General features: G+C 42.6%; 2 protein-coding genes across 7 annotated transcripts in view; one reads left to right on the top strand and one right to left on the bottom strand.

The window, feature by feature from the left end:
- npas1 (neuronal PAS domain protein 1) overlaps nucleotides 1–4,772 on the top strand; it is a 68,434-nt gene extending 63,662 nt beyond the window's left edge. For all 6 annotated transcript variants that reach the window (XM_085379392.1, XM_085379394.1, XM_085379393.1 and 3 more), the window contains 2 exons: nucleotides 183–295; nucleotides 1,423–4,772. In XM_085379392.1, coding sequence (XP_085235518.1) covers nucleotides 183–295; nucleotides 1,423–2,525 — 1,216 coding nt within the window. In that variant the 3' untranslated portion in view covers nucleotides 2,526–4,772. The remainder of the gene's footprint in view (nucleotides 1–182; nucleotides 296–1,422) is intronic.
- Nucleotides 4,773–7,399: 2,627 nt separating this feature from the next.
- On the bottom strand, nucleotides 7,400–14,766 carry tmem160 (transmembrane protein 160). The gene is made up of 4 exons (XM_085380492.1): nucleotides 14,453–14,766; nucleotides 14,232–14,256; nucleotides 9,492–9,584; nucleotides 7,400–8,718 (listed from the first exon to the last, which is right to left on the bottom strand). Exons 1-4 carry the CDS (start codon nucleotides 14,672–14,674, stop codon nucleotides 8,402–8,404), a joined length of 657 nt encoding a protein of 218 aa, XP_085236618.1. The 5' UTR covers nucleotides 14,675–14,766; the 3' UTR covers nucleotides 7,400–8,401.
- Nucleotides 14,767–14,982: the final 216 nt, after the last annotated feature.

The raw sequence follows: 14,982 nt of genomic DNA, 5'->3' as shown, positions 1-14,982 counted from the left end.
GTAGTTATTAGGCTGATTATATGTTGTTTCCATCTCTAAGTATTCACTTAAATCAGCATGGCATTCCTGTTTTTTTTTAAGTGTAAGTGGCTTTAAGTGGTAGATGATTTGTGTATACATCCAGCTTTTCACTCTCTCCCTTTCTCTTTTTTCCCATTTTTTTTTTACATCTATCCATCCAGTCGAACAGAGCTGCCCGACACTCCCCTGGATCTGCTGCAGCTACCAGAGAGCATAAGAGCAGAGCGACTTCGAATCAGCTCGTCCCCGACCGATGGCTCCACACAGGCCCGAGGTACCACACTACGTACTAGGGCTGCCACGATTTGTCGACTAGTCACGATTACGTCGACTATCAAAATCGTCGACGACTGATTTAATAGTCGACGCGTCGTTTGAAACTTTGTACGATCACAAAAGACGCAGGAATAAGTGGCAGGATTTAAGAGTGTAATAACGGATTTAAACAGAAGATGGCAGCATTGCATGTACAAGGATGTCAGCTACCGTTAAACCCCGAAGAAGAAGAAGAAGAAGAAGCAGCTGTGTCCCAGAATTCATAGCGCGGCCCAGCGCAGTTTCCAACAATGGCGGCAGCTAGTTAGTTTTAATGTTACTCTTATTATTCTTTCTGGGTCACAAAATAAACGTTTAACATATTTTCAGGCGAGAATGTAGCTGTGTAAACCTCAAATAGCTGCTCAGTTTATCAGGACACCACATATTTTCAAAAGCGCTCCGACGTTTTCGGAGACATCTGTTACCCACTAGCTCGTTAGCGAGCCGGGGGCTAGGCTCACTAGCGCCGTGAGAACACCGGACTCCCCGCAAATCGTTTTCAAACCCACCGCCGTCTTTCGCTACTCAGGTTAAATATATATGAGTCACTTAGATAACTTAAAATGTTATTGTTTGGCTTTTTTTTTTTGTATTTTATTTGTTCCTGAGTAAATCAGTTTGTCTGAGATTAAAGTTATAGTTTTTACACAGCTAAATAAACATCAAGCAGACAGCTGATTATCAGAAGTGTGAGATGCTCCAGAATATACTCCAGTGTCCTGTTATATTTTAGATAGCAAGGAGTTTATTAATCTTCACCGAAACAATCTGCAAATTTCATTAAAATTCAATAAACTATCATCTTGTCTTTATTTTTAGTTAGCACAGACCTTAAACACTTAAAGCTGTAAGCTAATGATAGTTATATAAGAGCAGATGCTGCTGGTGCAATAAGCTGTAGTTTTACGTCTAATGGATGATGATCTGATTAGTCGACTAATCGCAAAAATAATCGGTGACTAGTCGACTATCAAAATAATCGTTTGTGGCAGCCCTACTACGTACATTGCTACCTTACTGTGACGTCCCATTGATGCACTCGCCCGTGCCTCATCGTGTCATAAAAATCTCCTTCCTCCTCAGGCTCGCAACCTGTGAAGAGCTCAGTGGGGAAAAGCGACCCTGACACTAAAGGCAGAGACAAATTCACCACCACGGCCATTCAATCAGAGGACAGGAGGAAGCGCCTGCTGAGGTCTGACCCGGAGGGCGCACCTCCCGAAACCCGTCGCAGACTGGAGGAGCTCCGTCACACGGAGGAGAGTGTCTCTGCCTCCTCAGACCTGGCGAGCGAAAGCGAGGGGGAAGAGGAAGATGAAACCGAGTGGGACCAGGGAGGCGACAGCGACAGATTGAAACGGGAAGACAGCGGAGGAGGAGGTAAACAGAGCAGAGGAGGAGACACCCCGACGAGAGGGGAGAGGGGAGGGAGGGTGCACAATGGCCGGGCTGTGATCCAGCAGCTGAAAAGTGTAGTGACTCCATCTCCCCTGCCCGGCAGCCCAGGCATCAAGACTGAGCATGAAGCCCTGACCACCGGGGGGCGCTGGGGATCACACACTCAAACTTCCACCTCACACACACACACCACTCAGCCCCAGCCCTCGCATGCACACACGCCGTCCAGCAGCCTCAATGGTGACAGCCCCACCACCCCGATCCCGGACTCCTCTTCCAGCAGCGAAGCCCCACCGAAGGGTTTGTTCACTCCCCCGTCCCCAGCTTTGTCCCCCGCCATGCCCGTGTCCTCCCCGTTGCCCCGCGAGGACAGGGCTGTGTCGGCGGGGGTGGTCAGCCGGAGCAGTGGCGGTAGTGGTGGTTTAGGTAACGGTCCTGACTTTGAGCTGCTTCAGAGACTGGCTGCTGGAAGTGCAGCGGGCCGGGTCCTCTTCCACCCCCTTGCCCTCGGCCCGCAGGGCCCTCAGAGCCTCTATGCCCCAAGCACTATCCGCTATGCTCCACCTGAGCTCCCCCCTTCCCACCACCACAGCACAGGACACAGTGATGGCCTGCAGCTACGCTCGGACCACCACAAGGGACCCCCACCGGCCTTCTTCCCCCACCTACAGCGGCTGGCCGGCCTTCCACCCTTCAGTGGTTTCTCCCCATCTGACAGCCCCTTCTCCTCTAGCCTGCCCTTCTGTATGAATGGACTGAGGGGGGCTGCGGGCACAGAGGAGGACTGAGTCTCAGAGGGGAGGATGTGAGAGGAGAAAATAAACTGAAGGAGAGAGCGGAGTGACAGGATGGAAAGAGAGACATTGAAAAGGGCAGGAGAGACAGAAGTGGCAGTAGATTAAACCTCTGAGGACGTTACTAATTGGACAATGAGTTGAATAACTGCAATCTAAAGTGTGTGACAAGCCGCTGCCATAGGATTTTATCATGTCAGCCTGTTGTGTACGAGTGACAGTGACTCTCAGAGAAACGGGGACATGGAAACTTTTGACTGGTTGTCCCTCAAGACTTTTCATCTTCGCGACAACAACGAACTCTGCTCTGTGACTTTCTCTAGATGACTGTGTTGATTTATGTGTCTCTTCCACTCAGAGAAGCCATATTGTACATAGAGAGAAAACCATGACGACCCTCAGCTCACATCCTCACCGTCAATGTCCGTCACCGCACATTAACCCAATTAACCCTAAAACCAGTAGGAAGAGATGGGCACTCGTCTGTAGGAATAAAAATGACTTTGGAATATAAATTTTTATTATTGCAGTATTATACAAATCATCTCTTTCAGTGGGCTCCGGGTGACAGTTTGATTATAGGGTTTCAACTTAAAATAGGTGGAGACAGCTTTTTGGTGTTTTGTATCGATACTTAAAATAATAATATAAAACAATAATATTGAAAAAAAGATCCAAGTATTCATCGATTCAGCCATACTAAAAGCACACTTTTGGGACAAAAGTATGATTAAAGTAGTCCCAGACATTCCATTATATATAAGGGAAGGAAATGCAATGCAGACAGGACGCTATTTGTATTGTTTGATTATAGGAAGGCGATTTGTTTAACTGATTATGACTTCTAGTGTATCATGACAATGTACAATGCTGCAGTTGTGTTTGTGTATGAAAGCCATATTCTTGTTTGTTTTTAGGTTTATATTGTTTTTCTTCACCAGGTGAAACCGATTGGGAAATTGTTTAAAATACGACTGTTTTAGTGGATGAAAAAAAATGTGAAAATGCTTTAGGAGGGGAAATGTGCTGGACAGAAGTGTTTTTATCATTTAAACATGTTTTGTTTTTTTTGTTTTTTCTGAGCACTTACCGAAATTTGTTCTGGTGTGAACTCTAAAGCACTTCACGGTTCGGCGTGTGATCCTGTTAAAACAGAAAACAATGCAAGAGCGGCCGCTAATATCATAGCCTGAGCACGGTATGTGGAGTGGGGGTGGGGGGGTGGGGGATATAAATGCTCATTTAGAAAGGCAGGTAAATAAACAAGACCACATGTGGTCATTAAAATGTGACCATCGGAGGTCGATAAAACAAAACAGAATTGTTCTGATATTGGTTTCAGTTCAAGCGAGTCAACTGGAGATAAAGTTTTAAATTAAAAAGTGGGGATATGAAACACTTTAAATTTCAGTTTCATAGCAATTGATTGGAGCTCCTCTCAGGAAAAACAAAACACTTTTGACTTGGAAAAAATGAAACAACTAAAACAAAATTATACATATATGTGTAAGAAAATCACAACTAAAATAATAAGAAGGAGAATTCATAAATAATAACATTTGGAAATTTCACCCGGCCAAACTCATCAGGAAAAAGAAGTGAGAAGAATAAAATTTAACCACGATATGCAGTGATATAAGCTGTGAGAGAGATACGTTAAAAACAGTCTAGCACTTTGTAATAAGGTCGTCTGATCTGCCATGTTAGCCAAATACATGTAAATTTATATATACAGCAATTTGTTGAAAGCCAGGCCTTCTGGCACTATTTTCTTTGTCCTTCTTCTAAATTGAGATTATGATCGACAGCCTGATCTGAGGGTTCGCTTCATGGAACTGCTCATATCGTCACGTCTGACAGAGGCGGGGTGGGGCTGGGTGGGGTTTTTAAAAAAAAGACGGGGCGGGGGAAAGGGTGCACTACACACCCATACTACAAATATGTGTCAGCGCACATATTCTCGGGTGTTTACTGGTATAATAAGTGTGTGTGTGTGTGTTTGAATGCGGGCGTGTTCGCCTGTTAAAAGTGTGTGAGTGAGTTTGGATTTTGTTTTGTTTTTGGGTTTTTCTGTTGTTGTTGAATTAAACGGCTAACCCCTCGCCCATCACTGTGAATCTAACATTATTCTCCCATCTTTGTGAATACTCCACCCACTCGTCAAATAAAATGAACAAATGTAAAAATAATAACAGTGATACAGATGATGATGATGATAACAATAAAATATTCCAGTAGAGGAGTACAACTCAATGTCGGTTGTTTCTTTCTTGCTTTTGCAGGCGTGGAGAGTAAGCAGTTGTGATATCTGAAGTTTTAAATGTGTTGATGCTTTCGATTTCTACATATAGCTCCTTGAGATTTCATGTGATTTAAATAGATACAATTTTTTCTGCACTCACATTTGTTAATTCTTTTCATTTAACATGCATATTCTGAGTACTTAGAAGACAAATGCAGAGAGGATGTGTTGATTCTTGCACAGTTCTTTATTAAAATAGATAGATAGATAGATAGATAGATAGTTAGTTAGTTAGTTAGTTAGTTAGTTAGTTAGTGCAGGTCAGACTAGACATCACTTGAGTGTTAGTTGCTTTGAAATAAACCCAGAAGCGCAGAGAGTCTCTCACTTATAGGTGTTCATGCATTACCACGTGTGTGTGTACATTGGCCGTTTGCTTGCATGTCTGTCTGTGTGTGTGTGCGTGCATTTCCGTGAATTTGTGTGTGTTGTCTGAAGCAGCCCCAGGGAGGGGCTCTGACATTGAAGACGGGTTAAATCCTGTTTTACATTCAAGTGGCAGGCCGTAGTTCATTAGAGTGAGGATCATTCCTCCTCAAGACCAAAGGAAGCGCATACTAAACAAGAGCAGTTGTTGGGGAGAAAATGCCATTGTACGTGCAAAACCGTATGTACTGTATAAGTGAGTGTGTGTGCGTGTGTGCTGATGTGCCGTGAATTGAGTTACAAAATAACCTCTCTTCTTTATCTCTTCTTTTCTATGGAGTAACATCTTTATAGAGGGAAGTAAAGGTGCGGCTTCTGCAGATTAAATCACCGTGGGTTATTTGTGTGTGTGTGTGTGTGTGTGTGTGTGTGTGTGTGTGTGTGTGTGTGTGTGTGTGTGGCGGTGGCATTTCTCCTGACTGTCTTCTTCTCAGCCTGTCACTGAGCCACCCGTACGCCCTCTCTGTCACTAACTTTGATGGCTTATCTTACCCCTTGAATTAGAGTCGTGCTCCTTGGGGAAATACCTTACCACATGTAAATGGATTTGAAAAAAAAAGTACAAATATGGAAAGGAATAATAGCGTGAAGGACGGAGGGAGACAGCCAGACAGTTTCCATCTGACATGGGCTCACTACATTTCTCAGGCTCTTTTTCCCTGATTCTTTTCTACCTCTATGATTTTCATCTTTGTCATTGTTTCCCAACAATCACCCCTTTCTCCTCTCAGCCAGGAGAAGGCCAATCCATACTTAATGTAGTTCTTAAGGCAGATCCTTTGATCCGTACGTATGGCATTTAACACCTGAAAGCAGATGAGCACTCGGCGCTCAAAATAAGCAGAGGTTAAGACTCCAACTTTCGATGCTGAGAGCGTAGATGTGAAGCTGAGGTTTGGAGATGTATGAGGCCAGACCTGGACTTTGGGGTATGTTGTGCTGGCGTTATGGTTCCTATAGCTGCTCTGGGTCTGGCATAGATGGTGTTTATCAGTGAGGGCGCGTCTCCTGCCTCTGGGCGCACTGCCCTTTAGACGCGCCAGGCCTCAGGAGCCTCCTGCATGCCAAACAGACCTGTGCAGTCAGATGCAGCCACGGAGGAGCAAAACTGAGAAGAGGTGGGAGGGGAGGAGTAGGGAACGTGAGGAGGAGACCAGAAAGAAAGGACTTGAGGGTGAAAGGGTAGAAGAGGATCTGAGGAAGAGAGCTGAAAGGGGCTCAGGGAGGAGGAGGTGGTTGTGTGTGTGTGTGTGTGTGTGTGTGTGGTGGGGGGGGGTGCTCGTCACACTGCTGCAGTAGCCATCTAGCCTATTCGCAGAACTGCTCCAAAACGCCATGGGAATCTGCAAAGGAGAGGTGGGAGGGAAGGAGAGGACAGCCGGAGTGAAGAAGGAGAGGAGAGGAGGAGAGGGTGACTCCGAGGTGAGTCTCAACAGCAACACTGTGTGTCGATAGCTGGGAGATATCACAGACCTTCGCCCTAACCCAGTCAGAGATAGTAATCACAGACAAAGCCCCCCCATGACTAACACTCTCCCCACACACACACACAACCACATGCTGCCCGTTTGAGTTCAGATATTCACACATGCTCGCCGATGAGCAGCTCGTTATAAAAATTATTCATGTACAGCATGAATAGATGTCTATGTGTGCACGGACAGTTTTTACATCTTTTGACTCCTGCTGCAGGGAGCCTTAACTACAAACTCTGACAGCACGTATACATTATACTGGGCGCTGTCTGCATGAACCAAAAAAATAATAATTAAAAAGCAATATACACGTTGAGATTTATGTGGTTTGATAATTTGCTTCAGCTGAAGGTTTTTGATTTCTTAAGGTGCAGGAGAGAGATGTTTACACATCTCCCCTTCTCATGTATGTCCGCAAGTATTTATTCACAGTATGTGTGTGCTCTCCATATTAGTGATTTTTTTAAATGGCCCCAGCTGTTAATCCTGAAGTCACTGAGAACATGCCCTTCGGGGGATTTATAATTGATCAGTTTCATCACATTTTATGAGATAATTCGTCTATTATGAAACTCTCCGTAGAGTTTGGTCAAAAACACCAACAACAAACATATCTGAGGTCTCATTCGATGGGTCATTAAAGGATACGCACTGATGTAACTCGACAGATTTCTTCTTGTTTTATTACTGTATATACAGTAGAGTGCACAGGAAGTCGTGCATTAAAAAAAAAAAGTAAACAATGTTTAACCCCATCTCCACATCTGCATTCAAACTCTTTAATGATCAACAACCCTTCACATCCATTAAATAAGCAATCATAGTGATTATAGTGTGGAATTCACTCAGAAACATGGCTACAGCAATACAGAGTGTGTGTAAATAATCACAGGAAAGCCTGTGAAAAATAGGCTTTGCTTCTAAAACTGTAGTTACTAAAGTTTCAAACTAAAGCGACAGAAGTGCTATTGCCCTTCGAAAACAAAATAATAATGGAAAAAAAAAAAGCTGGAAAAAAACAAATTAAAAACTCTCAGAGATTTTTGATCAAAACAAAATTACAGACGTGAAACACACACTCCGCAGTCCTCCTCGTAGGTCTCGCAGTTTATCACATCCAGCTTGTTTTAGTTCCACGCTTTCAAGAAAACTTCAAGTAGTCATTCACAGTTAATTATACTGAATAAGACAAACAGCACCCAACAACAGTTGGCTGTGAATGAGGATTAAAATGATATAGGGCAGCAAAAAGTAAACTTGAAGAAATAACGTGGCGTTCTCGGCGAGTCTTTGCAGAATGTAAAAAGAAAAAGAAAACAATTCAGACTGATGAAGTAAGAGACTCAGCTCTGGCTACATGTAGTTATAACAAAACTTACAAAATGTTGATTTATTTTCGAAGGTAGTTAAACTACCCAATTACCAGCATGTTTCACAAATTTCTTCGACCAGTTTTCAAAAAGGTCTTAAAAGTCTTTCCCCACATTAATATTCATCTTGATAACAACAGATAATAAGATCGTATCTACAGACTCACACACGGCCTGCATATGTAGGTTGCTTATACACGCACATGTACACAAAATCCACACACATACAAATAAGGGAAACCCTGAATTGGAGCAGCACACATGCACAGCTTTCCACTCTGCATTCCTGGAAGACCTCTACTTGTTTTGCCCCTTGCCGTCACTGTCCTCACTGTCGTGGGGGCCACGGTAACCCCGGTGTTCGCGCCTCTCCCGGCACTCTCGGCACTCCTCTTCATCCTCTCCCTCCTCTCCCTCGTGGATGATCTCCACCTCTAATCGTCCGATGTAGAGCGATACAGCGCAGAGCCAGAAGAGGGCGACGCTGCCCACCACGGCTCCTTGGAACAGCAGTGCTGGCACAGACAGCAGCATCATCCTCCGCAAGGCAAAGAGGCTGCCAATATACGAGGCACCGCCAAACGACACGCACGCACCTCCCAGGATAAAGAAGGCTGAGGAAAAACAGATTGACATGGTATTATTGTAGAAACCCAATTAATTTCCTCATAAGTCACTGTAATTAAAGCTGGCATGGAGGCAGGTTGAATCGACTTTTCCTTTTAATTATTTAGATTAAAATAAAAGATTAAGTGGAAGATTTTCTGGCATCAAACTTATTCCAGAAGTTATACAAACCGTTCCCGTGATTTAGCATTGAGAATACATCAAGTAGGTCAGCAGCTTTCATTTTGACATAAATAATACCGCGTTCCTTCGATTTACTGCTGTGGCTCGAAAGTTTTGTTTTCAGACAGTTTTCAAATATTCATGGCCATCAGCTGTCAATTAATATTGATTCCATGAAGGTCTTCTTTAATAAAATGTTAAGGGCCTCATCTCACGTGTCAGGTAATGATGATGTTGGTTACAACTAGATATCAAGGATTTTGACTCTGTTTCAAGTCAATTGCAGGAATCCTTGTGAAATTATTCATATTAAAAGTGCAGCAAGTGCCCATTACAAAGTTTTCTACTTCACAAAAACAGCAGACGTATGTTTACATTTTTAGATAAAAAATATCTTCTAGAGAGAAACAGAGTTTAAAAATCCTCTTGATCTTAAATTTAGAGCTGCATCGACCGTTTGATAAGATAAGATAAGCTTTATTAGTCCCACACGTGGGAACGTTTGTTACTTTATTTAAATTTTAAGTGTATTTTACAAACAGGCTTAGGCTTAAATTGTCTGGTTTTCAGCTCTTCTGCACATATAACTTTCCCGTACCATATCCTGCTTCTCGTCCCACATCGCTTTGGACGAATGCGATGACTCCGATCCCGGTCGCCAGCAGACCGTTCCTGAACCACGAGAGGAAGCCTGCAGAATGATCAAAGGCAGAAATAAACAACTGACACGTTACAGATAACCAAAATCAATCATGCTGTTTACTGTAGCTGCATACCACAGCCTAATTACTGCCTTTTAATCTGCATCAGTTTAACGACACCAGATCCTGATGTTTAAAAAAAGAAAATGATGTTTAAACAACATATTTGTGATAAAAATGGTGGCTTGCTCAGATTATAATAACTTAATATTCAGAAACAAATGCTTTTAACTCTTGGTTTAAACTTGAGTTCTGTCCCACAGTGGAGACAGAAGAGATGGACGTCCTCGCAGCTCTTCCTTACAGCAGGAACCAAACACAGTTTGCAAAAAACACACCGAGTCCTGACATGAGGTGAAACTGGACAAAGCAAACAAACTGTGTGTGTGAGCAGGGGGCATAAACAAAGACTAATTTAATAAGGACACCAAATTCTTAACGGAAGTGTGACAACTAATGAGGTCTCATACACCAGACATGCAGTAAACCCAAACCCCATGAAGGATACGATGCTCTAACTGTTCAGAGAGGTGCTGATTCAACTATATGATAATTTTGTAGGGTGTAGTTTGGGGTGCTAATGAGCTGCTGTGTGCAGATATAATCAAAATAACAGAAACGTAATAAAGTATAGAGCCATGCAGTTTAAAAGGAACACAAACTGAAGCTGAATCAGCACTTAATGAAGCCCGGGTGTATTACAGGACTGTTGTATTTAGACTCGGTATAGTGACAATTATTTTAACTTAGTGGATTCTCATAAGCAAGGACATGACTGCACTGACATTAGGGCAAACGATTATTTTGATAGTCGACTAGTCACCGATTATTTTTGCGATTAGTCAACTAATCAGATCATGCATCCATTGGAGGTAAAACGTACAGCTTAAAGCATACGTTTTACGTATATAAGAGCAGATGCATAATAATAATGCATCTGCTCTTATATAACTATCATTAGCTTAAAGCTTTAAGTGTTTAAGATATGTGCTAACTAAAAATAAAGACAAGATGATTGTCAGATTGTTTCAGTGAAGTTTAATAAACTCCTTGCTACCTATAATATAACGGGACACCGGAGTATATTCTCGAGCATCTCACACTTCTGATAATCAGCTGTCTGCTTGACGTTTATTCAGCTGTGTAAAAACTATAACTTTAATCTCAGCCAAACAGATTTACTCAGGAACAAATAAAATACTGAAAAAAAGCCAAACAATAACATTTTTAAGTGATCTAAGTGACTTATATATCATGTTTAACCTGAGTAGCGAAAAACGGCGGTGGGTTTGAAAACGATTTGCCAGGAGTCCGGTGTTCTCACCGGCTCTAGTTAGCCTTGCCCCCGCCTAGCTATCGAGCTAGTGGGTAACAGACGTCTCTGAAAACGTCAGAGCGCTTTTGAAAATATGTGGTGTCCTGATAAACTGAGCAGATATTTGAGGTTTACACAGCTACATTCTCGCCTGGAAATATGTTAAACGTTTATTTTGTGACCCAGAAAGAATAATAAGAGTAACATTAAAACTAACTAGCTGCCGCCATCGTTGGAAACTGAGCTGGGCCGCGCTATGAATTCTGGGACACAGCTTCTTCTTCTTCTTTGGGGTTTAACGGCAGCTGGCATCCTTGTACATGCAGTGCTGCCATCTTCTGTTTCAGTCCGTTATTACACTCTTAAATCCTACTACTTATTCCTGCATCTTTTGTGATCTTACAAAGCTTCAAACGACGCGTCGACTATTAAATCAGTCGTCGACGATTTTGATAGTCGACGTAATCGTGACTAGTCGACTAATCGTGGCAGCCCTAACTGACATACTGCATAATGTCACCAGGCTTAGAAGTGGACCGGTTATGCATTTTCCTTTTACTGTGTCACATGCTCTGTATACATTCATGTGGAAAAGAGCATTTCCAGGGCCTCAGAAAAAAATGAGCACATCCTTATTACCGCCACGAGAATTAAGAGCGCAAGCAGCAGCCAGGTGTTGCTAATCAAATGCACTTAACTGATCACCAGCAAATATGTGCACACCTTTAAAAGCAGAGGTTTAGGCAGTTTGCTGGTGTGGAGCGTTCAGGCGTGTGTAAACACGATGCCATAATCTTTACAGCAGTGAACAGATTTATTCTGAGCAAATGCAAAAACCCAAGTGCTACATATGCCAGACTCTACAGGCCTCGGTTAGCGTGTTAAATGTTCCCACCCGCCTAACATCTGAAGGAGAGGACAATTATCCCAGGCACAGCAGAAAATATACAACTTTAAATCTATAATGTCAGAAAAAGAAAGCCAGACCTCAACCTGATTGGACCTGTGCTGGGAAAAAGAGAGCTGTACATAAACGAATGCCTGTAAACTTGAATTTACTCAAGTAACACTGTAAAGACGAGTAAACCAAAATTCCTCCAGTGATGTGAGAGACTGATAAAGTCACACAGATGGTGATTCCTTCAAGTTTTCCTATAAGCTCCTGAATCAGAGAGTGTACATAGTTTTTCACAGACCTGTAAGCTGTTGTGGCTTCAAGGTTATAAACATGTTTGCCTAAGACGTGAAGGGTTTGAACTTGGAGCAAACACAAACGAAGCCCCATTGGAATTCACAAGCTAGTGTACTCCTAGTCTGGATAAAGTTGCAGGAAGAAGAACATTTGGTGTAAAATCTGTGCCAAATCAAATATGCAGATCCATCCTCTGTGGCGACCTCTTGGGAAATAAGGGAGCAGCTGAAAATACCTGCGCTCCATGTGCACTGTCTCTTGTGACAGTGGAGGTTCATGTTTAACACGGCCAAAATTTCAAGTATTAAGGTCACTGTATTGTGCCTGTGTATACTGCTCTAAAGGCTTGGTCTCAGTCAGTTTTCTAGTCTGACCTCTGCATGAAGAGCACAGCAGCTCGACCCACCTGCAGCCTCCAAACTTTCTGTCTGCACAGAGCACGAAAGTACGAAAAAAAGCTGGCTTAAAGGGACAAAAAGGAAATTAAAGATGTTCTTCTTTTTTTGTCATTAGTCAGATGCAAGCATTAGAAATGTCCACTTTAATTATTACATGCATTTTTGATTTGCCAGTTAATTGTTTCAACTTAAATGTAATCTCTGTTAAATACTAACCATATACTGGAGAATATACTGACCTACCAGCCTATATTTTAACTCTCTTCTAAAGATTATTCGTGCAAGACATTTTTCAGGTGCCACTGTAGATGCAGGTTGGATTTCGGGAAGATGTTTTGTGTTGTTTGAGCCCCGTCCTGCAGCAGCTGAACTGCTTTGCTATGCTCAATCTCTGAACATGACTACAAATGAACCTTAAAGCATTGCAGTACATACACTCATCATATGCATGAATGTCACTGCAATGTTGGGGCTTTTACTTATTTCTCTGAACTGTTCTTTTTCTGCGGTGGAATGATTTTACCGCACACATTTTTAATAACGTTAAAAAGAAAAAACAAAACTGGGTGCACAAATTGTATGTATTTAGGATTTTTTTATATCCACACAGAGTCAAAACTGTGACTCAAGTAGATACATGTATACTCACAAATATTTGGTTAAATGTCTCTTAGTAGATGCATTTGCTTGCCACCAGCAGGTTTCTTGCATAATTCTTCATGGATATTTTACCACTTTTCTTGATAGGATTGGTATGTGCCCTGGCACAGACCTGGCTTTTAAGCGTAGTCCACAAATTTTCAGTAGAGTTGAGGTCGGGGCTTCTGGAAGGCCATTCCAGAAGCCCCTGGCTATAAAACTTTTCCCCAAAAGGCATTTGGTTTGTCCATGTGGGCAGCTCCAAATTTCAGTCAAGCTTGAAGGTGGTTATTTCTGTATCTTCTGGCAGTTTCTAGTTCATGCAGACCTGAACCTCTTTGGTTCCTGGGTTGTTCCTAAACATCTTAACCAGTTGCCTCTCATGTGAGGATGAGGGTCTTCTTTAGGTCTTCATCCAAAGTTTGACAAAGTGGTGACAGATCTGAATAACCTGTGCCTACGGACAATTGTTCGATCCTGGAATCTGCAGTTCTTTAGAAATGACTTCAAGAGACTTTCCTGACTTGTGCACATCTACAATTCTTCTTCTTAGATTTTCACTGCCTTCCTTGGACTTTTCCATTGTTCTAAATACTGGTCTGTCCAATGAGTGCTGTCAAAAAGAAACTACCAGTTACAGTAAATCACGATCACTAATGAGAAGTAAAATGTTCTTAGTCTTTTCAAACTAAAAGACACTGGCTGTCTCTATTTGAGGCTGTACATATGCTTCTGACTCTAAAGAAAATCCTAAATAAATTCAAACCTGTTTTTCAAAGCAATTAAAGATGTGTGCTGTACAATCATTCCACCCTCGAAAAAAAGTTCAAAGAAATCATTAAAAGCCCCCCCAACCACCCACCCACCCACCCACCCACACACACACACACACACACACACACACACACACACACAAACACAACCATGACATTCACACCCGTGATAAAAGTATAACTTATTACACTTTGAGTCCGACACTGACTGACCAGAGAAGAAACATACAAAAGTTCATTTTGCTCCATGCTGCAGAAATCCTACAAGGGTTAGGATGAAAATTGGGACTACAGCCTGTATTGTGGAGCAGCAACGTTACCTGTTTCATGGGACTTTCTCAGCATCTGAAAATAAAAGAAGAAAATCTATTAGCAAAACTTACTCCCTCATTTGTTTACAGTTTCACGACGTTCAAAACAATTCCATCTTACTTCCTTCAGATAAGGGGAAAAGGAAAGAAAAAGCGGCTCTGCCATTAAAATTACACAAAGCTCACTACTGGCTGTAACACAACTACTGCATCATTAGGACTAAACTCACCAAAGCGTCGGCTTTGTCGAGGTCTGTGAGCTGGTACTGCTGCTGCTCCGGCCCCCGGCTCTTCCCCCACGGCCCCTTATCCGCGACCCGCTGCCGGGCTGAGCCGTGCAGTCTCCGCAGCGTGGCACCGGCGGCCGGCGGCCGGACCTGCTTCACCAGCCGGGCGTAGTGACACACGGCCTGCGGCAGCTGCCTTCTCATGAACAAAGTCAAGAAAGCCATTACATCACTAACCACTGCTAGCTAAAGTATGAGCCGAAAGAAAAAGCACAACACGACCTCCGCATGCCCTGTGAACCCTCAACCCGGAAGAGTCTCAGGTAAAGGCGCAGTAAAAGGTAGGCAGAAAGGAAACAGCGCCACCATCCGTCGGAAGACAAATATATCTATATCTATATCTACATCTTTATATATATATATATATATATATATATATATATATATATATATATATATATATATATATATATATATATATATATCTTTTATTTTTCTTTACCTTACTTTACTTTTCTGTTTCCGCAAGTGCT

Source organism: Rhamphochromis longiceps, linkage group LG14 (genome assembly GCF_057381845.1).
Source record: "Rhamphochromis longiceps isolate RC_006_pf linkage group LG14, R_longiceps_female_GT1.1, whole genome shotgun sequence".
NCBI lineage: Eukaryota > Metazoa > Chordata > Actinopteri > Cichliformes > Cichlidae > Rhamphochromis > Rhamphochromis longiceps.
The sequence above is the reverse complement of the archived record's forward strand: the minus strand, read 5'-3'. Positions and strand labels throughout refer to the sequence as shown.

Bases quoted from the DNA above. Each gene is read 5' to 3' on its own strand.
- tmem160 (XM_085380492.1), bottom strand. From the start codon at position 14,674: ATGGCTTTCTTGACTTTGTTCATGAGAAGGCAGCTGCCGCAGGCCGTG. The intron at 14,257-14,452 runs GTGAGTTTAGTC...TTTTATTTTCAG, and splicing joins TCGACAAAGCCGACGCTTTG to ATGCTGAGAAAGTCCCATGA. The intron at 8,719-9,491 runs GTACGGGAAAGT...GTTTTTCCTCAG, and splicing joins GGGACGAGAAGCAGGATATG to CCTTCTTTATCCTGGGAGGT.